Source organism: Talpa europaea (assembly GCF_964194135.1).
Source record: "Talpa europaea genome assembly, chromosome: 1".
Taxonomy (NCBI): Eukaryota; Metazoa; Chordata; class Mammalia; order Eulipotyphla; family Talpidae; genus Talpa; species Talpa europaea.
The window spans coordinates 24,230,541-24,256,343 of NC_140073.1; the positions used below are offsets into that span (position 1 = coordinate 24,230,541).

General features: G+C 41.4%; 1 protein-coding gene across 1 annotated transcript in view; it reads left to right on the top strand.

The window, feature by feature from the left end:
* The window catches only part of MPPED2 (metallophosphoesterase domain containing 2), a gene marked incomplete at its 3' end in the record, with an annotated part of 164,996 nt that extends 139,997 nt beyond the window's left edge, over positions 1–24,999 (top strand). The window contains exons 4-6 of the mRNA XM_084249079.1: positions 18,396–18,511; positions 21,750–21,863; positions 24,881–24,999. Of these exons, the coding sequence (XP_084105205.1) occupies positions 18,396–18,511; positions 21,750–21,863; positions 24,881–24,999 (349 nt within the window). The remainder of the gene's footprint in view (positions 1–18,395; positions 18,512–21,749; positions 21,864–24,880) is intronic.
* Between the last annotated feature and the right edge of the window lie 804 nt (positions 25,000–25,803).

Genomic DNA, 25,803 nt, shown 5'->3' on the forward strand with positions numbered 1-25,803 from the left:
TTTCAGGGATCATGGTGGCTGAACAAGTGAAAGGGACAGGTGAGAAGAGAGAAGCTATCATCTTGTCTCTGCCCTTTTCCCCTGCAGTGCCGCTGGCAGCCCAAGAGGTGATAGATTTCACCTTATTCCCTCTGCCTTCCAACTCCAGATCCCTGTTCTCTTCAGCTCACAACCAGTGCAGTGTCAATGTGGCAGGCAAAATAACAGCTCCTCCAAAAGGTCTACATCCTAATCCCCCAAAGCTGTGAATGCTACCTTACATAGCAAATTTGACTTTGCAGGTGTGATTATACTAAGCGCCTTGAGATGGAAAGATAATCCTGGATTATCTGGGTGGGTCCACTGTAATCACAAGGGTCCTAGTAATAGAGAGGCAGGAGGGTCTGAGTGAGAGCGATGACTACATAGCTGAGCAGAGTGATGCAGGACCAGAAGCCGAAGAAGCTGGATGAAGCAAGGAAATGGATTCTCCCTGCCAGCCTCTAAAAGGAACCAATTCTGCCTTTAATTGATTTTAGTTAAGTGAGACTGATTGAACTGTAAGATAATACATTTATATTGCTTTTTGCCTCTAAGAGTGGGGTAGTTATAGCAGCAAACTATTACAGCAGGATAAAGTACACCGGTTTTCTTCTGAAGTATAGATGACCCTCTTTTTAGGGTTGTGTGAGTGTGTGCAAAACAACCCCCTCTGTTGCAAAAGAGGGAAACTTGGAACCCTTAGAAAATGTCAAAATTCAACTTCAAAAAACTCATGGATGGGAGATGGGGGGAGCAGGTAAGAAAAGAAAGGGGTGATGGGCCATCTGCACCTGCCCATTGGACAGTATTTCCTAAAGTGACTTTCTGGGGGTGATTGGTTTCCAGGGTTTGTTTTACCCTGATGATTAAACATTAGTCACTATGTAACTTTGAAATCTTTAACCTCTTTTTGCCTCAGTTTCCACATCTGTAAAATAAGGTTAATTCTAACCTTTATCTCCAAAGACTACTGTGAGCATTACACGATTTCATGTAAGAAAGTGCTTGGAACAGTCCCTGCCATAGCATACGTTTTATATAAATGCTAGCAATTGTTAACAGGCATTGTGGAAAAAAGGGGCCAGAATTCACTGGGGCCTTGTGTTTGCAGTATTTCAGCTCTATCAGGTTAAATAGATTTCTTTTCTGCAAGATTTCTCACAGTCTTTATTGTGGTGATGTTTACTACATACCCCAAGATGAATAAGAAATGCAATAGGATTTCTCAAACTTATGTAACTATAGAACTCACTGTGATCCAGAACAACCTCAGCAGATCAGATCTACTGGACAAAGTGTGGTAAACACTGCCTGAAAGTGAGGCCTTCCTGGTGGCTCAGGGGTTAAAGACACTGTGCTGTCAAGCTGTCACCAGCCACTATAACATGAGTTCGATCCCCGGGCAGGGAGAGAACCCACATGGCACAGCAGACCTCTCCTGTCTTGCCCGCTGCTCCCCTCACCAGTGTATTTCAGTGTATCTGCCTGTTCTGCTCCCCACTTTGTCTCTGGTGAGTACTCTCACCCACCCCTCCAAACCTCTGGCCTATATCTCAGTATTTGTATGCATAAGTAAATCTTTTAAAAGAAAAATACTGCCTGGAAGTGATACCAGGAAACTTTAGTTTACCTCTGTTCAAAGCAAAGTCTCTGCTCCTGAAAAGAAGGTCTTTTCCCGGAGTTCCCAAGTTCTAGGCAGAAGCTTGGCTCTAGCACAATCACTGTCTCAGGTGTTAGTAATCAGAGGAACGAACTTGCCTCCTGGGATTCTGGGGGACCTGGCAATCGTTTCTACAATATGACACTGAACGAAGTCTAGCCAGACAACCTTGAAACATTTTGAAACACAGTCCGTTCACAATTTGGGGACAAATGGGTTCAGTTTCAAAGGAATGCTGTAGATTTGTGAGCAAATAACCTATAACTTATACATTGAAATGGTTATTGGAATTCTCAAAGTAAACAGTTTTCAAAGAAGAATTGTGTAAACACTTCCAGCCAAGGAAGTACAATATTATGTTGATTCTGGGGCATTTGTTTTTAAAAAATGAAACAAACACCGTGGGGTCAGACAACAACAAAAACCACTCTGGTGTCATTTCTTTAGATATGTACACCTACTATAAACACAGGAAATCTCATTTCTGGGAAATTTCACTTCAAGAAACCAGGTCTGACACACAGAAAGATACCTTTCAAAATAGAAATATAGCACATTTAGTTAAGTCAGGCTTTTTTGTTTTGTTGTGTTTTGTTTTGAAAGCTGTGAAGAAGTTAGCTCTAACCTCTTTATTTTTAGCAGACACCTCTTAAAAACCTTGAATGGTGTTCTATTTATAAAACAAAGAGTCTGTTTTCACACAAACTTGCGGTAGGCTCTCATTAGAGAAAAGAGCAGAACTGAGCATCAGAAAAGTGAAATGTTTCTTTTTCAAGATTTCTTGAATTCATCAACAACTCTTCAAGAAACAACGAAACAATTGACCTGATTTAGCTTTTTAGGAGGTCACCTGGAGATTGATAAATTGTGTTTAACATTCTGACCGGTTAGAATCGAAATGAATGAAAGCATGTTGAGGAAGAGAGAGTGGAATTTGAAATGAGGGTACAGCCTGACTTTTATGAGTTACACTGCTAAGTGAGACTAGCAGACCTAAATATTTCTGTGCTTAAATTATTTCGCGATCACATTATACAGAACATTTATAATTTCATCATCCTTCAAGGCATTAAGAAAATGAAGAAGAAACCTCAGTTGAGTAAATTCAATGGCTATAAGAGAATCTAAAAACTGAAAGCAAGTGACCCAGTACAACGAGAATGTGGTGCTGGGAGCAGACCGGCTCCAGCCATCAACTTTATCATCCTGATCAATTATATAGTAATGTTCTTCTGATCTTTCTAATAATAACAAAAAGTCAACATCTATTTAGAGCTTATTAAGTGCGAAGCACCTGCTAAAAATTTCACATGCATTATTTCACTTAATTTTCTCAACAGTGTATCAATGAAGTAGATACTATAATTGTCTCCATTTTACATATGGGCAAACTGAGGTTGAGCTATGCAGAGGGAAGGGTTAGTCTTGGCTCAAAAGCAGGTCTGACCCAGGAACTCAGCTGTCATGGGCTACCTGGTTCCTCTTTGAGCCAACAGTACACTTATGCTCAGTGCTAGATGCTTGATGTGGAGTTGGATACTGATCCCCACTCTGGTTTTTGTTTTATGGTAAATATGAAGGAAAGCTTGGAAATCTGAGGAAAAACCCCTATCATTGCCAACTAGAAAGAATACCTTTCTTGAAGTTTTCCTTTCCATTTTTCCTGATCACTACTCATCCCAGGAAATCTTCAGTGTGACCTCTGCTAGATGGCCATCTCGCCTGGTATATATCTCCATTTGCATACATAGGTACCTGTTTACCTGGTTATCCTTATTCCCTTTCATCCCCTGTTCTAGTCTTGTGTTGATACCATGTATAGTAATCATTCATCCAAAGTATGATGTGTGAATGAAAGAACATGACTACATGTAGATTGTGTGTAATTTGCATGCTATGAACTGTGGGCTGACTTTTTTTAAAAAAAAGATTTATTTTTATTTTTTATTTTTTAATACAAGCACTGGGTATAGTCAGAAGCGCGGGAGGGTGAGAGAATTCACCAGAGCCAGAGAGGGGAGCAGAGCAGGCAGAAGGACCGAAGTACATTGCTGAGGGGAGCAGCAGGCGGCAGGAGAGGTCTGCGTGCCATGTGGGACCCTCCTCCGGTGACCGGGGAGCAGCCGGGGATCGAACCAGCGCTGCAGAGGCTGTGGGCAGCTTCAAAACCCAGCGCTCAACTGCTGTGCCACTGGGGAGTTCCTGTGGGCTGACTTTTCAATCAGTACTATGTCTTAAGAGTTTTCTGTGTTGCTACCTAGTTTCCATAATTAATGCTTGCGTAATACACATTTTATTGGCTATCCAATAATAAATTTCCTAACTATTCTTTGTATACAGAATTTAGGATATATTTTGTTTTTATGAATAATACTGTAGTGAAGACCTTTTTGCTCAGCATTTTTACTTGCTTTTGGATTATTTCATTAGGATATAATCATAGTACAAACTGAATCATAGTACAGACATCTGTGTGAGCTGTGCCACATAAATATGGCAGGAACTATATATGCAATTTTAAATTTCCTAGTTAAATTGAAAAGTGAAAGAGTTAAATTAAACAGTGAAAGAGTTAAATTAAAAAGTGAAAATTGGGCCTCCCCAGTGGCGCAGCAGTAGAGCGCTGGGCTGCAAAGCTGCCCGCAGCCTCTGCAGAGCAGGTTCGATCCCCGGCCACAGGGCGAGGGTACCACATGGCGCGCAGACCTCCCCTGCTGCCCGCTGCTCCCCTCAGCAGTGTACTTCATCATTCTGCCTGCTCTGCTCTCCCCTCTGGCTCTGGTGAATTCTCTCACCCTCCCGCGCTTTTGACTGTACCCAGTGCTTGTATAAATAAATAAATCTTTAACAAAAAAAAAAGTGAAAATTCATTTTAATAATATACTTTATTTAATTCAGTATATCCAAAATATTATCATTTAAATATGTAATCAATGTAAAGATTAAGATATTTTATATTACTTTTTGTTTGAAGTATCCAGAATAGTGTATTTTTCGCATATGTAGTATGTCTCACCTTTCTCGTGCTTGGTAGCCACAAAATGGTTATATTTTGCAGAACAGACTATGACATATATAATCCAGTATTTTTAAATCATCTTTGCTTTTTAAAAAACCCAAATATTAATCTGCCTTTCCCCAGTCTAACCTCCAGTCACATCTTATGTGGATTCCTCCCTTGGGCACTTTTCTAAAGTCGCTTGCTTTTTTCATTAGAATGAATATTTTTTTTTAATATTAAATTTTATTTTTATATTCCCCCATACAATTGCAAACGCCCCATTCTGACCCCAATCCTTCCCCTCCCGCCCCCCACCCCCCCAAAAGTGTCTCTGGTTCATAGTTTTTTGTTGATTTTGATTTTCACTTTCTTATATTCATTTTCCTGGTCCCTTATTTAAGTTTTCTAGATTCCTGCTATGAGTGAGACCATCCGGTATTTTTCTTTTTCTTTTTGGCTTATTTCGCTGAGCATGATCCCTTCCAGCGCCATCCATGTTGCTGCAAATTGCATGTGTTTTTCTTTTTTGAATGCTGAGTAATATTCCATGGTATATATGTACCACATCTTCTTGATCCAGTCATCTATTTTTGGGCATTTGGGCTGTTTCCAAAGCTTAGCTATTGTAAACAGTGCTGCTATAAACATAGGGGTGCAGGTGTTCTTTGGAATTGATGTTTCTGTGTCCTTTGGGTAAATACCTAGGAGTGGAATTGCTGGATCATATGGAAGCTCTATGTTTAGTAGGTCCAGAAATCTCCACACAGCTCTCCATAGTGGTTGGACCAGTTTGCACTCCCACCAACAGTGCAGAAGAGTTCCTTTTTCTCCACACCCTCGCCAACATTTGTTGTTGCTAGTTTTTTTAATATGTGCCATTCTCACTGGTGTGAGATGGTACCTCATGGTAGTTTTGATTTGCATTTCCCTGATTACAAGTGATGTTGAACATTTTTTCATATGCCTGTTGGCCATTTGCATTTCCTCTTCAGAGAAGTTTCTTTTTAGCTCTTCTGCCCATTTTTTGACTGGATTATTTTCTTTGTTGTTGCTGGGTCTCATCAGCTCTTTGCAGATTTTTGTGATCAGTCCTTTATCATTAGTGTTGGGTGCAAAAATGTTCTCCCAGTTGGTGGGGTTTCTCTTTGTTTTTGTTATTGTCTCTTTTGCTGTGCAGAAGCTCTTTAATTTGATGTAGTCCCAGCTGTTTATCTTTGTCTTCACTATCACTGCTTTGGGTGATGTGTCTGTAAAGATGTCTTTGATGTGCAAATCCCGTAGTGTTTCGCCTATATTTCCTTCTATGTATTTTATGGTTTCAGGTCTTATTAGAATGAATATTTTCTTGACATTCATTACGTATCAAGCACTGTGCTAGATCTTAGGAACACCAATATAAACAGGACATGACTCACAATCCATTGGGTAAGATAGACATACCTGTAACACAGCATTAACTCAAATGCTGTTTAGAATGAGGAGGGAAAATACACAGAGACACACAGAGGTAATATGGAATATGATAAATTCTACGAGTGAGGTTTAAATAAAGTGCTCAGAGCATTAGGAAAGTTTCTTCAAGAAAATGGGAGTGGATCCTGAAGGGCTCAGTTGAATTTTAATGGGCAGAGAGAGGGGAGAAGTTTTGCCTGTGACTATCATGTTATCCAAAGCAGATGACACGTTGGGGTGGTCTCACCTTGTGTTTAGATCTCCCTGGAGCGCCTGGCCAGTGCCTTTTCGTGGAAGGTGCTCAGTAATGTCTGCTGAGCCCAATTAATAATATATGGATGGCTGGCACACAGCGAGGGAGACACGGGGTCTGTCTACTTGCTTTAACCTCTGAATTGAAGGGGCAGCTTAAGCTTTTCGCTCATTCCTCTCATTGTGTGTGCTGCCAGTTTGCGGTCCCTGTTTTTGCACTTTACTAAATCAGTCTGGACTGAAACTAGTCGTTGAGAGCCAAAATGGTAGATAAATGGGGGCCCACACTTTAACTTACATTTGACCTACTTGTCACTTATTGTCACTTATTACTGTCAGTTCCTCTGAGCTTTTCACACAGCACAAGCAGGCAAGCTGAACAGCCAATAATGTGGAATTAGGAGACTCCAGAAGGCACTTGCCTTTTAGTCAAAACTCACTTAAATTGGCATTTGTTTGACAATCTTGCAAGTTTCATAAGAATTGTTATCCCCAATGCAAGTTGAGGAAACAAGATCAGAAGGGCTGTGCTCAAGGTCATATACCAAGGACACTGGATGAACCAGGACTGGAACCCAACCCATGTCTTCTAATTCCAAGTCAGTGCTGTCCCACTATCCATTGCTGACCCGCACCCCCCGCACCTGATGCCCTCGCTCATGGCTTTGAGATACATCCACCTGAGAAATGGAGAAAAGGTATACTCTGTAATGTGAAGAAGATATATTTGGAAACCAGAACCAAAGGGTTGATCATTCATAATGAGGATAACTACAAGAGTGTACATTTAATTCTTGATACAGAATAAGCATTCTGCTCAATGCATTACATATATTGCCTCATTTAATCCTACCAACAAACCTATGTGGTTAGTAGTATTATCCCTGCTTTATAGGAAAATAAAATCAGATGTGTGAACTTGCCCAAAGTCACATTGCTAAGTAGAAGGCAATCATAAACTGAACCTTGACTGTCTAATTAATTAATATTAATAACCCTATGTAATGTAATCAGAGCACTAAAAAGTTATGCTGATGTCACCTCAGCTGCTGGTGACCTTGGCAAAGTCACTAAAATTCGTATTTCTGTATATTGTTTTCTCTAATAACATCTTGCCCATCACTTGGGATTTTTTGTGAACAAGTAAATGTGAAAATGATTTGTAGTAAGTATTATGCAGATATATACATTTTAACTGAAATTTCCTTAGTATAATGATAGATGAACCACCAAGAGAGAAGTACCTGCCACATAATAGTTGCTCAGTAAAGTGTAATGAATTATTTGAAAGAAGAAACTATTTCAGTAGCCAAAAGCATCTTCAGGTTTTCTATTCCTGTGAATGGTAAGGAAGGGAAGAGAAAGAAGGCAAGTTCTACATCAGCATCCTGAGCAAAAGTCCCCCAAATCCACCACTTCCTTCACCCTTTGGGGAAACGGCCTGATAGCTGATGAGAAGTATCTAAGTAGACAACGAATCCTTTGATCTCTTGATCCATACCTAACCTAGCTATTTGGCCATATGGACATTTTTACACAATGATTTTTTTCTTTCTAAATGAAAATCAGTATAGAAAAAGATATATGAAAGGAAGAAGGGAGAAAAGATCACTCTTAATCCTCTTCTCACCATAAGAGAATCATTCAGCATCTTTCTCCATTTCTTCTTTCTAAACATTTGTACATACTTGAATTCACATTCATTTGCAAACTAATATTTTCCTTTCCCACAATCTGATTTTCTCATGAAAAGGCAAATTATTCATAAACACTGATTTCATCACTTTAAAATAAACTTACTATTGGTTCACAACACTAGGTAAGTGTTTGGAGCACAGCTTCACACTTGGACAAGTGTGTATACCACACCGCACTTGTAGAAAGTGCGTGTTCTAGTGCCATTCTCGCTGTCAGATGCACCTTTCTACCTTTCTCTCCCACCCCCACTTGCCCTGCCCCTCTAATCACCACCTTATTTTTCTCAGAGTCTGAGAATTATTTTGTTGCATTTTGTTAGCTCATTTGCTTTGCTTATTTATACTCCACATAACTGGTATTCATCGTTCACTTTCTGACTCATTTTGCTTAGCAGAATTACCTCAAGTTCCACCATGTTGCTGCAAATGACAGGGTTTCATCTTTTTTTTAATAGCTGAGTAGTACTCAGTTGTGGAGATATATATATATATATATATATATATATATATATATATATATGCATGCATATACCTCACAACTTTTTTTTTATCCAGTCAGTTGTCAGTGGACACTTACGTTGTTTCCATGTCTGGGCTATTGTGAATAATGCCGTTATGAACATAAGGATGCAGATATCTTCTCCATGAACACTCATTCTTAATCTAATTGACACTCCAGCATCTGCTCTGTGCCAGGTGCAAAGCACACAGACTGAAGTCATTGAGCTTCCTTCTTTCCTTGTTGTGTTTAATGACTGGCTGCATAGTATTTTGTTGTCCATTTATCACTTACTCTCCCTGGGTCTAGTTTTCAGGTGACAGACTTTCTTACCCATATAGTCCTCCTCAGCTATATATCCCCCAGTGCCCTGAAGCTGAAATAGTATAACAAGAAACCAGCGCCAGCAATATAGATGTATGACAGCACACTCATACAGACACTTTCTGAACTAATCCAAGCATAATAAAATATTGTAGTATCTTCTGTTGAGGGGCAGAGCTTTGATCAGTCCATCCCTGTCATTAACATCAATTCTTAAGAGTTCACTGTGTAACAAGATAAAAGTCCAGCTAATCCTGGACTCCTTCCTGTGTTCTTATTCTTGTGGGCTGTCTATGTTAGAAAAACATGTCCACACACTAGGTTTCAGTGACATACCTACGGGACAGGGATGGGGGTAAGGAGGTAAGGTGCCCTCTCCCTGTCGCCTGAGTACTTGACAGTCTTCCTGCCTTTCCTGTCCTGTTTGTCCTGAGTGTTGGAACCAGCCAGGCCTGTGACTTAGTCTCCGGTGGGATGTGGTTTTGTGTTTTGTGGCCCTGATTTCAGCTACAGAATCTTACTAGTGACTATGCAGAAGGAAATGGAAGAAGACCTTGAGCCAGAAGTCCTACTAGGTATGCTAGGTCACCTCCTGGCCTGGGAAATGGTCTGTTCTTGGAAATGGAGGATTAATTCTCAGATCATTCAGAGGTTCCCCAAGCACCTCTGAAATTAGATGACTTAGCAATGAAGGCCAGAGTTTAAAGTCTTCTGTCCAGAGCACTTTTACCCACAAAATGGTGAACTGTGGTTTATTCTGGAAGCTGTTCAGTTTGGTTTTCCCAGCAATATCCTTGCCAGAACCTGACTCATAACAGGCACCCAGGTCTTGTTGAATGAGTAAATGCCCCACAGGTACCGTAGTAAGCCAAGCCTCACTAAATTTTCAACCCAGTAATTGTGCCCTTTAGAAAGAAAGGGGCTCAGACTCATCCCTCCTGTTTTACTACTACCAAACTTAACACCTGGCATGTATTACGCTTCCAGAAACCTTAGATGAAAAATGAATGTTGTGTACCCATACAATGGAATATTTTTCAGCCATTAAAAAGTAATAAATTTGATACATGTAACGACACTGATGAACCTTGAACACATTATGCTGAGCAAAATAAGCCAGGTAGAGGGGACAATCAAGGTATGATTCCACTTATAAGAGGTACCTAGAACAGTCAAATTCACAGAGATAGAAGGTAATAAAATGGTGATTACCAGGAGCTGGGATCTGGGGAAGTGATTATTCCATGAGTACACAGCTTCCATTTGGGATGATAAAAAAAAATCCTGCAGATGGAGAATGATGATGGCTGCACAGCTTTGGGAATGTACTTAATGCCACTGATACATATGCTTAAAGATGGTTAGAGTGTTAAATTTTGTTCCACTTATTTTACCACAATAAAAAAAAATTAAAGTGGATGAATGTTGCTTTACTTTTTCTACTTCTGTCCAGTCATTGAGTATCCATTTTTCTTTCAAAGCTGAGCAATGATGTCCCTCTTTGAGGAATTCCCCCTGCAAGGGATTAGATATCAGTGGGAAAACTACAGGGCTGCTCATTTCAGCACCCATTGTCTGATCAGGGTGTCCTGGTACTGGTTCTCTGATCTCCTCAACCAAAAAACAAAGAACCTTTTCTGGACGCTCCAGGACACGACCCAAATCCACTGTACCTTGCCCACCAACTCTGAAATCCTGCCACAGTCTTTCCTCTGCTTGTCACTCTCTTTGCAAAATGGGTGGGCATTGGGAAGGGAATTGAAAATCCCCCTGGGAAGGGAAGGGATTGAAAATCTTTCTCTCCCCACATGAACTTATTTATAAGATTAAAAGCAGGTATTCTTGGGAGGGCCAGATAGACCCTGTCTAACTTTATTTTTAATAATTCAAGACATGTCAAGTTTGAAAACAGGTCACAATGTTTCATTATTTTTTTCTTGGTTCCTAAGCAAACTCTGCTCACACTATCTCCTTTCCATCTGGGGAAAAAAAAATGAGTAACATTCTGACACTGGTTTCTTATTATGAGAAGGGGACACCGTTGGCATGTTTGCAGAGACTGGTGTGTGTTTTACGAAGCTCCCTGTTCATAGCTCATGGGCCTCGGGTGACTGACTCAGGTATGATTTGCTCCTGTCCTGTCCCTGGCCCAGAGGCCACATTGTTCACCCAGGCGTCCCCTTATCCAGGCAGCAGCATCTTTTCATCCCAAGATCCTTGTAACAAAAGACCAAGCTACAGAGTCCTCATGAAAAGATAGGACTGGCCAGCTGATGCACCGAAGTCATGCTGCCCTTTAGAGGTACCTGAGCCCACAGTCTGGGCTAGATGGGCTACCTAGGCAGCTGCACAGGGTGTAAATCATGCCCTGGAATTAAGCTTTTCCTCTCTTCTAGTGATGCCAATTGGTACGTGTGTATCTTTGCTGCACAAGGTGCGAAGCTCCTACTAGGCTAATGCGAGACATCTTATTAATTGCATGCAAGAGTGACTTTCAGGCTGCCAAGTGCAGGGACTTGAGGCAAAAAAAGCTGGCTTCTTAAACAAAATCCAGAACTCAGAAGAGAAAATGAGGTACTGAGGAGAGCTGGGCACGGATTGCCTTTCATCTGGATATTCAGGAAGACACAGCCGGTGCCAGAAAAACTGCTGTTCTTAACTGATGGCAAGCTTTGCAGTCCAGGGAGGACTGAGCTGTCAGGTGAGCTGGAGATCAAGAGTTATCATGACAGCTTCATGGCATGTGAGAGGCTCTGTGACGTGCGGTGCAAGTTAACCAGTGGTGGTTAAATTAGCTTTTCTCAAACCTGATGTGAAGTACAGTGGGAGAAGTTGCGAGCACCAGGCTTAAGAAGGTTGCACTTCTGAGGCACCACCATTTAGGGGAAAAAGTATGTGTGGAAATGACTCTCGTTTCTGAATTTGCTTCATAGAGGCGCCAGGTGCTGGTTGATGGCATTAACTAGTAGCTTGTGGATTCCTCCAGGGATCCTCTCTCTCTGAGAGCCTGATTACAAATATTCCAAGGACCTAGAATAACCCCTTTCCTCGAACGTCCCCAATTTAAGATCCTGTCAAAATCTAACCACCTGTGCTAGCCAGCTAAGCAGCCTTGACTAACTGCCTGCCCTGTGCACTCACATTCCACGGATCCCTTATGCAAGATGGAGCAGCGAGCCAGGGAGCATGTGAGCGCCTTTCTGAAAAACTTCCACTTAGAAGTGAGCTGAAGAAGTGCCTTTGAATAAGTAATCAGCCAGAGGAAATCAGGTCCACCTAGCCCTCTCATCATGCTTGTCTATTCACTGGGGACTTTTCCAAAGTCTTGAGCAGGAGGCTCAGTGACTTGATGAGATTCTAGACAGAAAAAGTAACACGAACAACTCTGCATGTGCATGGGTAAATATGCAAATGTGCACATTGCTGCTATAAATCACATATAAGTCAAAAGCCACATATGAACACATAGTGCCAGGACTGTGCCAACACTTTACCTAAATCATCTCACTTTATCCATCTAAGCAGATAGATGTTGTTTCTGTTTGAAAGGTGACAAGACTGAAGCTCAAAGAAACCAGTAAGTAGCAGGCCTGGGACTTGAACATAGGTCTGTTTGACTTCATCATCCAGGCTCATACCCAAAACTATCTCCAAAACAAGAATGGCTAGCTTTTACAGAACACCCCAGTTCTGTTGCTCTAAGTGGCATGGCTAAGCCACAAGCTGTCAAGTCTGGATGGTATGTGAACCTTGCATGTGCCCCTTCTGCACAGCTTCCATGCAGAAACCCAGTGAAGGCTGGGCTTCCACACCCTCACCTCTGCAGGAGATACCTAGGACCTAGTGTCCACTATATTAATGCGAAGCTGCTTGCCCGGGGACTGTCTGCCCTTGGGGTATTTGTTGACACTGACCAGGACTGACCGGGGCTGTGAACCTGAGTAGACCCTCTGAGCCAAACAAGTCCTAGCTATTCATTTCCAAATCCCGCTTTCCTGGGGCACAGCCAGCCCTGCTGAAGTTGGTGGAGGAGTAAACAGCCATTCACCTGTCCAAACCTCAGATTTATAGTCCGGCAGCTCCCTTCTGTCCACACTGTAGCACCATGTACTGCAAACACAGATGACCTTTGCAGCCATTTCATCTCAACCTGCTTCCATATAGAAAACCAGTTTTGTATTGACATTGGTTGGAACAAGTTCTGCCTACGTTAACTCCCCTAGCGCCTGCCCCTGGACTTTCAACCCGGAGAGGCCAAGTGCCTCTATTTCCAAAAGCAAGGGGGGAGGGTGCTTAAAAGCCTCCCCACATCCCATCCATCTGAGTCTTCAGTCCAGTGGCTTTAGGCAGCTGAAGGAGCTGAAGGGCCCCCCTTCCTTCCAGGGTTTGTTAATCCCTCTCCATGAGGGCATAGGTTGTGGGCTTGGATCGACCCACTGGCAATAGGGTGCTTTGTGGGACATTTTCTTACAAGTCAGTTCCCATGTGGTATTTGTTAGTCACAGCTAATTATTAAGTCCTTGGCCCAGGCAATAGACATTGTTCCCTTGGATTTCTCCCTCCTCCTTCCCCTCCTCACCCCCCGATGGCTGCAGAACAAAACCCATTGTGGGGCTTAGGAGGTTGGCTGTGCACATATTTTCCAGTGAACCCCTGATGGGCTTACTGCTGGGGTTTCATGTTTCAGGTTGAAACTCAACTGGAGAAAGCATTATTCATTGATGCTGACACGTTTGGTCTCTGCTCTATTTGGTCTCTGCTCTGTGTACGTATTTCTCCCACATTGGACTTGGTCCCACAGAGGCAATTTAGGTATTGAAAGCAATTCATGGCATTTACTCAGAACATTGATAGTCTGCACAGTTATGGAATATTAGGATTTCTTGATCATAGAAAGATCATCAAGTTCCAGCCGTGCTCAAAGGCACAAGTAAGAAAGGAGACAGGGCCTGAGTGAGGAGATTGGAAACCCTTCTTCTCATTCCCCCCGCAAGTAACCTTGCATTTACCACTTTGGGTATGGGGCTCCCATATAAAATTTCTGCATTTGAAAGCAGTCTAGAAATCCACTAATTGAATCCACCCACTCATTAATTTTTTTAGATGAAGGAACTGGCCCACTGAGGTTCGTTCTCTTATCTAAAGTCCACATGAATTAGGGAATTAATACCTGAATGAGAATTAGAACATAAGCTCACAACTTCTGTATGCCCTATTCATTTCCCCAAGCTAGGATAATTCTGGAACCCATTGCTAGGCTATATTTCCCATTTCCTGGCCACTGTCTGTGGGAAAGACCTTATCTGGAGGACTTAGAGGGGTGGAAAGCATCCCAGAAAAGCTATAAGGACTTTGTTGAAGTCACACTCTATACTCACGAAGGACCACCTCAGTTACAATTCCATGGCACCCTCTACTTACCAGTCCTGGGACCATGAACAAGTTACTTGATATTACTGATATTAAGGCTTTTTATCAAAAAAAAAAAAAACCCAAAAAACCTCAGCAGTTGTCACAAGGAATTAAATGTAACAGTCTATATAAAATCTCTAGGAAAAGCATATTGGGGACTTGATCAATGGCCCCTTTTCTCTAACTTAACTCTCCATACCCATATGGGTTTAGGTCAAAATAAAAGCCAGACATATTTTAAGTTTACCCATAACTTGGAAACTTCTGGATTTTGTCACAAGACTAACATTAATGAAATGTAAGTTGGAGTATCTGTAATCCATGAACGTGTCTTAATCTTTTACAGAATGCTTGTAAAACGGAGCATTTCCTGGGGGAATAGGGCTGTGGTTTTCTACGAGAAAATTCTATGAGGGAAAACTGGAGAGACTGAAAAAATTAAGTCCTGTTCTTTGACTCAGAAAGCCCCTGGGATGTCCTGGAGGTTCAGAGTCTGACTGCCCTTGGACAGACCTTGGCAACTTACTCAGAGCCCCTTATTGTACCAACCACTTGGGTGTGCTTGGGATTCGTTCAGACTTTTCTTCATTTGCCATTCAGACAGGAACCATAGGCCCAGAAGCTTATTTTCAAAATCTAGGAAAACAGCTGCTTTTGTTTATTTTTCTCTCTCATGCCAAAATGCTCACTGAGTTTTCCTGGGGTTCTGAACTTGCTGATTTTTTTCCCTTTTTACTTTTAAGACAAATCTTGGAAAAGGGTCAATGAAAGATGAAGGGGAAGGATGCACATCCCAAATGGGGAAAGTGCTATATTTTAGACTCTGATGAAAATGTTTAAGATCCTCAAGTCACGGGCTTCTAGAAGACTAGAAACCAGAAAGCAAGCACTGCCTTTTCCTCAGAGGAAATCAAAAGCATTGCCTGGAGCTGAGCAGGGCAGTATGACTGTGGGAGGGTTATGTAGATCCACTCCTGTACTAGGTGAGGTCCAGGGCACTCATAGTTCATGCACTGAATAAACAGGTCAGATGTTTTGCATACTATATTAGTTTTCTCTTGCTACTGTAGCAAGTCACCACAAGTTCACAAATTCAGTGGCTCACAAAAACACAGATTTATTATCTTATAACCTGTTGGTCAAAAATCTGTCAAAGGTTTCACTGAGTTGAAATCCAGGTGTTGACAGAGATGAGTTCCTTTCTGGAGACCCTCTGGGATAATTCATTGACTGTCTTTACCTTTTCCAGTTTCTACAGACTGCCCACATTCCTTGGCTTGCACGCCTTTTCTTTCATCTTCAAAGCCAGAAACAGCAGGTGGAGTCCCTACATTTCATTCCTCTGATCTCTCTTGCCTCCCTCCATCCCTGTCAGGGATTCAGGTGATTACACTGGACCCACCTAGCTAATCCAGGATGATATCCCTATTTTAAGGCCAGGGAACCCCACAGGCATTCTTAATCCCCCTTTGCCATTTAGGGCAATAGTCACAGGTTGTGGGGAATAGGCTATAGACATATTTAGGGGATGGCAAACTATATTTCCTACCATAAGTACACAGGTCACTGTTAAGCTGAATATTGTTTTTATTAGGACTCTTGATTGTAGAAACAGGACCTAATTCAAGCCAGTAAAAAGAAAAGGATTTTATTGGCTTATACCCTTGAAGGAAAAGTATCTTTAGGTATCGCTGGGTCCACATGTCCAGTAAGGTCATCAGCAAGGTTTTCAGCTTGTTTTTTTCTTTGTGTGGTTTGATTCTCAAGCACAGGCTACCTATATGGTGGCTAAGAGAGCTCCCAGGCAATTCTAGGCATATTCAGTTTTTAAGACTCAGGATCCCAGAAAGAAAGTTATGACCTCTTCAATTTATACCAGCAAAATCATAAAGATGACTCTCATTGGCCCAGCTTGAGTCCTATACAGGCCTCTAGACCAGTCTCTGTTCACGGAGATGCAAGCCTCATCCAAGAGCAGGAAATATCGGCTTTCCCAGAGCACAGTGCTGAGTAGGGGAGAGTTTCCCAAATGGAAGAAGGGGTAAAGAGCTGGACAGGAACCATTGGTTTCTATTCCATGTTATTGCTGAATTTTAGGACCATGTACTTGATATATTAACTCACTTGGCTACAAGCAGCAAGGCACTCGATCTTGAAATAGCTCCTCAAGGGCAAGTAATAGGCTAATTCAACTTGTATTTAAGAAGAGGAGTGGCACAGAAGTTAAGAGTATGGGTTTTGGGATCAGAGGTTTATGTCCAATTTATTCGTTGAGTTTACCTGATACCTGTGTCTCGGTTTCCACATCTGTAAAATGAACTTATAGTAGTTACTTCAGGAGCCTGTTGTGAGATTGAAATGCATTAGTAAAAATAAAGGTCTTAGAATAGCACTTGACACAGAGTAAACACTCAATAAATAACAGTTTTACTAATTATTATTGTCATTATAATTACAAATAAATCCCCTGAGGATGGTGTAGGGGCTTAGAAGGTGATTATAGGAGCTAAGTCATATAGTTTCTTGATTTCTTTTTTTCTAGCGGGGGCCAGTCTCTTATCTATGGAACACTCTATTATCTCAGTGGGGACTGAGGTTCTTACCAATAAGGTGGATTTTTACATGGTTTTCAAAATCACTCTGATTCTACTATTTATGTTCACTTCCAATGCTCTTGGAAGCATTGTCAATCACCTAATGAATGTTGGGTATGTGTATCTGACTTCAGAGTCTTGGGAAAATCTGATTAGTCTGGTCCTGATATGTAATTGGCTTAAATAGAGTGTAGTCTTTTGATTAGCTTTGACTGATCCACTGTTCAGTGTCCCATTACACCAGGTTTCCTCTTTCTGTAAGCACGGAAGGGGCAGCTTAAGCCAAAGAGGGACATTGGGATTAACTGAAGAGTTGACCAACTTGTCTTTTACATGTGCCTACAAACTGTAATTTTTCTACAGAGCAAAGGAGAGTCTATTTTACACTCACCTGGCAGAGGGGATACTCTAATCACAAAGGTTTTCCCAGGGTGAGGTATATACATTGCACTCTAGGTGTGCTGACCCCTGTGATTTCCCCAAATGTGGGAAACTCAGTTGCATAATTTGATGTAGTGGGGGACTGTGTTCATGCTCTCCCCACCCCCACCTCACAAAAAAGAGTTAGTTTCCAAAAGTAATGGTTCTGTCTAGATGTTTGGGGCTAGGACAACACCAGGAACTGCTTTGTTCTGATATGGTGTAATCTGTAGTGTTTCTAGAGAAACATTGACCTTCTCCCACTGTAAATGGGAAATGCTCATTGGATGGACAGAGGCCCCATTCATGTCTCCATCTGGCATCGATTGTCACTCATATCTTGACCAGGGACGTCCATCAGCAAGCGAATGCTCATTCCTGGAGCGGAAGTGCCTGTGAGGGTGGGATGCTCACGTTCACTGCCAGGAGAGTGGGTCCTAGGGCGAGCAGGATGTGCCCCACTTGTCCCATTGGTGACAGGAGAAAAATTCCACATTCACTTCTTGTTCTCTTTCCCTTCCCAAATTTCCAGTCCCTCCCTCACATTTCTTCAGCTTTCTCAGACCTGTGTATTTAAAACATCTCCACGGACAGAGGCTTCTGCCTCAGAGCACTTGTCCTTTACTCGGGGACTGGAGTAAGGATCTTCCTCATACAGCAGCCCCGCGGTGATGGGGAGGAAGGTGTGATGAGGGAGTTCTCTAGCTCTGAAGCACGACAAGGGGGATGGGAATGCTTTAGATCTGGGCGGGGCATCTTAGGGAGGACTGAGATTTGGGAGAAGACAAAGCATTGTTAGGATTTTGATAGAGGTCTGCTGGGAGAGTCTCACTGCAAAGGTTCGTGTGCCCCTTTCTAGTTGAACAAGTCATAGGCTCCACACTTGCTTTCAAGTGGATGGGTTTTGAAGCAGTCAACAAAAAAGCATCCTGCTGCCAGGGCCAACCAGCACAAAGAGAAAAGAGAGCAATGCAAACCGTGGGCGAATGTGCGAGAGAGAAATATTGCAGAATGGAAACGTGACTGCGCTGGCCTCAGACCATGTGCATTGTCTCCCCCAAAGGACCCCGTGGTTTAATGGATGGGGCTTTAACCTACCCAGAGGTCAGTCTCTGCTGGACAAGTGGAACCTCATCCCTGAGGGCATCGACATACTCATGACACACGGACCTCCTCTGGGTAAGTGCAGCAAAGGTTGTCCTTTCGTCCTGCCAGATGCCTTTTCTCCCCCAAGCATCATGGATAATGCTTCAGGAACATAATCTTCCCCCTCCCCTCCAAGAAAAGTGAATACAAAAAGAAAAGTCCGTGTCTTTAAAGATACCCAGTATGATAATTAAACTCAGCAGTTCTGCTGGGCTTACAGGTGTTCTTGAAATTAAATTTTTTGATTTAGTCAAGTCAGGGAAAATCAAATGCGTATGGAATACCACAGTCTTTTGAGCTGGATAATTTATTTTAAGAACTGTATTCACTTTGGAGTAGGGGAGGTGGGGTGAGGGAAGCAAGGAAGACACAGTCCTTCCAATCACAGGGCTTTTGAATGGCAATGAAATGATGGAAACTTTCCTTCAAAGGAGATCATTTTCCTTTTCCATATAATAGTGGAACCTTGGAGCTCTTTAAAGTTTAACATTTGAACAGATTATATGAGAAAAGAATTTTTTTTTTCAGCAAAAGTGTTAAGGTCTTATGTTGAAGGCTTACTTAAAGATGTTCATCCTAAAGATATATTGCACTTACATCCAGGTTTAGATTGCCATAATGCTTTATTTATTTTATTTTTTAAGAGTAGAAAATCAAAACTCACAGAAGCTAAATAATTGCCCAGTGTCACCTAAGTGACAGAGCCAAGCACACAGCCATTATTGCTTGAAAAATCCCTTTCGTTGGCAGGATGAAGGCTCAGAAGCTCATTACTAAACTTATATAATTCTCTTCTAATTGTTCATGGGTTCATTAACTGTTTCACTGAGCCCTATAACATTTTCCAAACCAAGCTACCAGTATGACCCACCACCACCACCAAATCTGCTTGGTATATATATTATGCCAGGACCCTTCTTGTTAAACAAAGGTGTGTTTAAGGAAATACACCCTTAGTAGGAGAGTTCCACACACAATCTTTTTGTGTGTGTGGTGAAAAACATGTAAAATGAAATCTATCCTCAAGAGGTTTTTAATTCACAGTACTGGAAGAATTTTCTTGATTATCTTGATGTGTGGGGGTGGGGGTGGGGTGGGCAGGGAGGGGTGGGGAGAGGGTTGAACTCAATTAAAAAAAAAAAAGATTTTCATGATTTTTTCCCTGTGGCTTGGGTTGTTGTCCATGCCATTTTCCCTCCCTGGACAGCCTGAAAAAAAAATTAAAAATCTACCATGCCTCTCCTAAATGAACTTTGTAGATAGTTCCCCTCCAATTCACATGGTACTGTTTTCCCTCCCTTTCCAGGGAAGTAGTCTGTGTTTCACATAGAAACAGCAAAAGAGAGCACCAGGAAGGGAGCCATGGTAACAAATTTTAATAAGGGGGAAACAAGAAAAGAGGGCCAGTTCTATTGCAGTCACTGAAATTATAGAGATTTACATAAGACCAGCAGCCCCTCACTTTCAGGTCTTTAGAATCGTCATCTCCAAGCTTTCTTCCCTAATCCCACACTCCCCCATACCTTGTTTTAAAGAGATTATGCCTATCAACAATCTCATGCCATAATAAATTTCCCCGATTTGCTGTCACTAAAGATTAAATCATTAAATTGCTCGTTAAATATTCTGATCAGCATGAGTTACTTGGTGAGACCCTGCAGAAATTGCACCACAGCCTATGTGGTCCTTGAGAATCCTGTTAGCTGCAGGCATGATTTTTCTGAAACCTGGACATCCTCAGTGTAGAAACATCGAAGTATTGTTTGAACAGAACATTTAATTCATAGACTTCATCAAGTCATTAATTTTGGTACAGAAATGAGTGGCAGTAATAAGTCTGAATTCTAGCCTACAAGGAAATTCAGACATCCTAGGAATTCCTCAGCTTCGCGGAGTTCATAGTAAAGTTCATTCCTCTCTTCATAGTAAAGATGGAATAATTCAGAGAGTGACTATGCATAGGGAACAGTGATATCTACATAAAGAATCTCCAAAAGTAAAAGTCAGGCTAGGTTTTCATAAGGTAAACTTGAACCTTAATCAATACAGTTATTGGGAGCGTGTGAAAATGCTGATTGGAATGAAGAGTATGGTGGGGCTTGACCTTGAATTCTCTCCTGCTGGGAGTGGAAACCACTATTTACTATTGTGATATGAGCAAGAAGCTTTTCAGGTGATTGTATCTGAAATGAGGTTATTTCCCCCCACCTCTTTGAGAAGAACTTGTCCTTGAGGGACTATGCTAGTTACTATGGATTGCTAATTGAGTTTTGAGACCTCTCGTTCTGGTTGGATTTTTGCCCGGGTCCCCACTTTTATCTCTTTCATCTGTTCTTCCCACTCTCTAGACACTCCCTACAGTCTGGCCAACATGACTTATCTGAGATGCTAAATCTTCGTGTTTACAGTTTTGCCAAACAAAGTGGAATAAGCTCACTGGCTCCTTCTGCCTGATCATTTCTAAATAACCTAATGACGCTATGGAATGGATTCCCACCTATAACGATGGAACCCTTTGTTCCACATGCCTTCTTACTATCCATCGCGCTAAGGCATATGGATTCCATTTCAACCATAATCATGCTGATAGCTGACTTTTGCTCTAATTGATGTCAGTTTTATGGATTTTCTGCATTAAGTGTTAGAACTAAGTGGCTTTTATTTTAAAAGTAGTCAATTAGCCCAAGCTTGCTGGATGCCCCGGTGAGGTCCCATTGTTGCCTTTTGCTAGAGAGGACACGGGGAGTAGGAGGAAGCTGGAATGTCCGAGTTTTGGTCCTCTTGAACCACCAAGGGTAGAGAGTTGATGTATCTAAGGAGAGCCAGGGGTCTTGTGACCAGCTTACCAGCTGCCCCTCTCTGTCCTTCTCTTTTAGCTATCTTGGAAGTAAACTACTATTTTAAATACAATTTTAAAGAGAGGAAGTAACTGAATCAAGAGGGAGTTATTATGGGACTGCCGGGAATAAGTGTCACTGAGCCTGTGAAGAAGATTTGAAACCCGTGGCTGAATAAATCAAATCCCTTACAGAAAAAAAAAATATTAATTAACAGGAAGAAAAAAAATAGAAACCAAAAAAATTTTTCAAGACCCTAAAGAAGACAAAGTGATGAGTGAAAAGTTCCTTAAAAGCCATTGTGTGCTTTAATGGAGACGCTAGGATTACAGATAATGTAATAAACCTTCTGTGAGTTATGGTTTCCTGAAAGTCTAAATGAAACCTTACCTGAAGAAAGAAAATTAAGAGTATTGATTGCATTTTGCCTTTAGGTTTTCGAGACTGGGTTCCAAAGGAGCTTCAAAGAGTGGGTTGTGTGGAGCTTTTAAACACAGTCCAGAGGCGAGTCCGCCCCAAACTCCATGTGTTTGGTGGAATCCATGAAGGTAAGACCTGAAGAAAGGACTTCGTGTGTTGTGTTATCCGTGATCTCCTTCCACCCTGGAGACTTTAGCTATAAAAATAACTACGATAATAGCAGCAGTGGCTTTCAAATTCTTTTTGCCAGTGGAACCCTTTCATGAGATGGATTGTTAGGAGAAACCTCTGCATATAAAGTGGAGAAATATTTTACATGGAGCTGCTCTTTTGTTTGTTTGGGGTTTTTTTTGGGGTTTTTTTTTTTTTTTTTTTTTTTTTTTGGTGGGACTCTCGCCGGCGGCTGGGGAATGAACTGGCGCTGCAGAGGCTGCGGGCAGCCTCGCAACCCAGCGCTCAACCGCTGCACCACCGGGGAGGCCCTGGAGCTGCTCTTTTAAGCAGAGAGTAAGACCCAGGTCTGACCCATCTGATGGAAAGCCCACCTTCACCCTATCCCTCAGGGACCCTCTGGAATTCCAGGGCTCTGATGAGGTATGCTTGATAACCGCTCTATGGAGCAACCCACCCACCCCCCCAAAAAAAAGAGACAAATTTTCTCTTCCAAAGTTAGAAACAATGACTTATATATTAACCAACATAGTTTCTATGGCTCTTTCCTGTCTGTAAATATTGTGTTTCTGATGGAATGCATACACACACCCAGGAAGACAAGATGTTCTCGGAAATACAACTTTGAACACTCAATGAAAGATATATAACAGAAATGGCAGGAACCTGCCCATTTGCCGGTAGATGTTTCCTTACTGACCTCAGCAGACCATTTCAGACTTCTCAGAAGCCATCAGTGCTGTAAAATCAGGCTGAGGTTTAACAGAGTAATTAAATCTTTTCTAAATGGGAATTGGTCCAGTTGCCCTTCTCTGCCTTTCAAGGTAAACTGAAGTCAAGTTCACAGAACCTGAAAGCCTCCTGGAAACTTCAGGGCTCTAGGTTTTGTCTGTCCTGCCTTTTTAAAACCTGGGTTGTCCAAGTCTTTACAGACATGAAGGCTTCTTTCAGCAAGCAGTGCTTTGATTTTTCTATCCCTCCTAGACTCTCCTGGTTATGTACACTTGATGTAGTGGGTGCATTTTCCCACTGCCGGCTGCCGTATTCACTCCAGCCCCTGATTGCAGCTATTCTCCTGAATTACTGGCAAATCTGCAGCTGAAGTGTTCAGGCCTATGTGCCTGGACAAAGAACGAAAGAACACAGTTCGCTTTTCGAAGCCCACAAATCTAGCGACTTCCTGGTCTGCATGTATGTCATAGAGTGCATACTGAGAAAGCATCCTGCTGAAGCCAGAGAACATTTGGTTTGCTCCAAATACAGGCACCAGCTGACAGAATGGAAAGCAGAGGTGCAGCGCCCTATATCCTGTCCCAACTGTATGCTTATTCCTTGACAAGGAGGGCACTTCTTTAAGGCCTGATCTGTACTGAAGGGGAGAGTGATGGGAGATCATATCTAACATTTCTGGGGGGCAGATAGAAGATCTGAATTCCTAAGGCCTGCCTGTGAGCTTGCATTTCATTTAAAAAACCATTAATTAGCTTCAAACTAGCTTGACAATTGGAGAATTCCACTGAAGTCCCAAAATAATAAACTTGCTTAAAAGGTAGGAGATCATATTCAAATAAACTTGTCTGTTTTTTATTCGCTTAAGACAGCTGAAGAGGGCAGAGAAAGGGCACATACCAACCTCTTGATGAGAGAGATAACAAGACTTTATGACCCCAGAACTAAACAGTGCACATTTTAAATGCCTCTTTTCTTTTCTTAAGAGATTTTTCCACTGACCCTCATTAAGTGCTCCACAGACTTACTTGGAGAAATTTTAACAAAAGAGGAGAAAAACCTTCTCAGTTATTTCTATAAGTAACGGTAATTTTATTTTCTCATGGGCATCTTTTTTAATGCCCGAAGAGCTTGGTCTCATCATAGAATTACAAACTTAATTGCAGAGGCTGTAAGACTAACCTATTTAGGAAAATGTGTAAATTTATATACATGCTACAAATTACAACATATTAAAAATTATAAAAGAAACAGGCATACCAGAGGCCCTGAGAACCTTTCTTGGCTTCTTCTAACAGGTTACAAGTGATTTATATTGTATAAGGGGAGTGTTTTTATTTGAGCCTGTGTCCAGGTAAGCTTAGGAAGCAGGGTGCTGTGATTTCTGCAAATTACTTGGACATTTGATTATTTGACTCTTGATTTTTTTTTAAAGTGAAACAGTTTGATTTCAGCTTTACTGAGGCATGATTGACAAAACAATACATATTTAAGGTGTACAACTTGATATTTTGACATCTGTATACATTGTGAAATAATCAGCATAGTTGAGCTAATGAACATATTCATCACTGATATAGTTATCATTTTGGGGGATGAGAACACTTAAAATCTACCCTGTAAGCAAATGTCAAGTATACAACAGAGTATTGACTCTTTTGAATGAAATGGAACTCAGCGTCAAAACCACACAATTCAAGCAAGCTCAGATCACTTGATATTCATTTTCATTAGGGCAGTTTAAAAATGATTTCATTGATCAAGAAGCTAAGCAAGCGACCACACCCCCCATCTCCATATGCAACATTCTTCTCTCTTCATCTGTCCTGAAGCCCTGTGGGGTTTGCATTTCTGTGCCCCTAAGCAGTTCCTTATGTCACTCCTTTCATTCCCTTGCCCTCAATAGTTAATACAGGGCTTTGAAATGAAAATCATATTTTAAGAAGAGGCAAAATTTTTCTTTAGTCTCACTAATAAAGAAATCACAGCCTCTCCTGACAAATCCAGTATTTAAATAGGGAAAAAAAGAATTATTTTTCTTTGAAGTCAGGAATTCTCCCTTTCAAGAAAATAGAATAAAATTGGAAGGCAGCTTCTGAAAGCTGCTATATCTGGATTAGCTCAACTGGATTTCATCTCACTGTCCCCTGGCAAAGAGTTTTTCTTGTTTTCCTTGCCTGACAGCCCTGCCTCAAGTCATATCATTTGTATATATCACAGTAAGCGTGACCTTCTCTCCCTGCAGGTTATGGCATTATGACCGACGGTTACACAACGTACATCAACGCCTCAACGTGTACAGTCAGCTTTCAACCGACCAACCCTCCAATTATATTTGACCTTCCAAACCCACAGGGTTCCTAAAGCTCTGAACACTCAATTGGAATGTGAGGGAAGGTCTATAAACTGCCATTTTTCTAATTATAAACTTACATTCTCTTACTTGTTGATTTCCAAATCCTGTGAGTTCTTTTTGTAAATTGCTGGAACACAAATGATGCTAGAGGTTGTGCTTCTTTATTTTTTTTTTTTAAATGGAGCATCCATTTGAAATCAAAGGAGCCTTGTGAATTTGTAAAATGACTTCTGTTTTCTTAAAGGCCACGCCATTGTAAATTGTTAGCGTTCGCCAAAGGACAGCCAAGCTTTCTTTTTAAAAGGTGATAAAAATCTTATTTTGATATGCTTTAAGCTGGAAGAAAAAGAGGAAAAGAAACAGGTAGGCAGTGTTTTAAAAAACCACCCAGATTTGCACAACTGTTGAGTATTGTTTGAAGTATTTTATTTTTTGATGTTTTGTTGTTGTTGTTGTTTTCCCGATAATGCTTCTGTTTCGCAGACATGGCCCGGATTTATAGCAATCTTCTCAGCGCAAGTAGGCGTGGAAAAGACTTCTCTTCACACTCTCACTATAAAGAAAGCAGTGTCAAGGGAAGAAAACGGCATCGTTTTGAAGGATGGCTTAGTTAGTGAGATCCATAGTGTGGTTAGATGAGGTCTCTCCTTGTATGTTTGTTTCTTTTAACTTATTTTAGCTTTAAAAATATGGAATCTGTTAAGAGCAGGTATTTCATGCAGTTAAAACTAAAAGTGCAGACTCCTTTTCAATATGGATTTATATATATGAATATTTTCTGTGTACTTTGACAGTTCAGAGTTGGGTGTTGC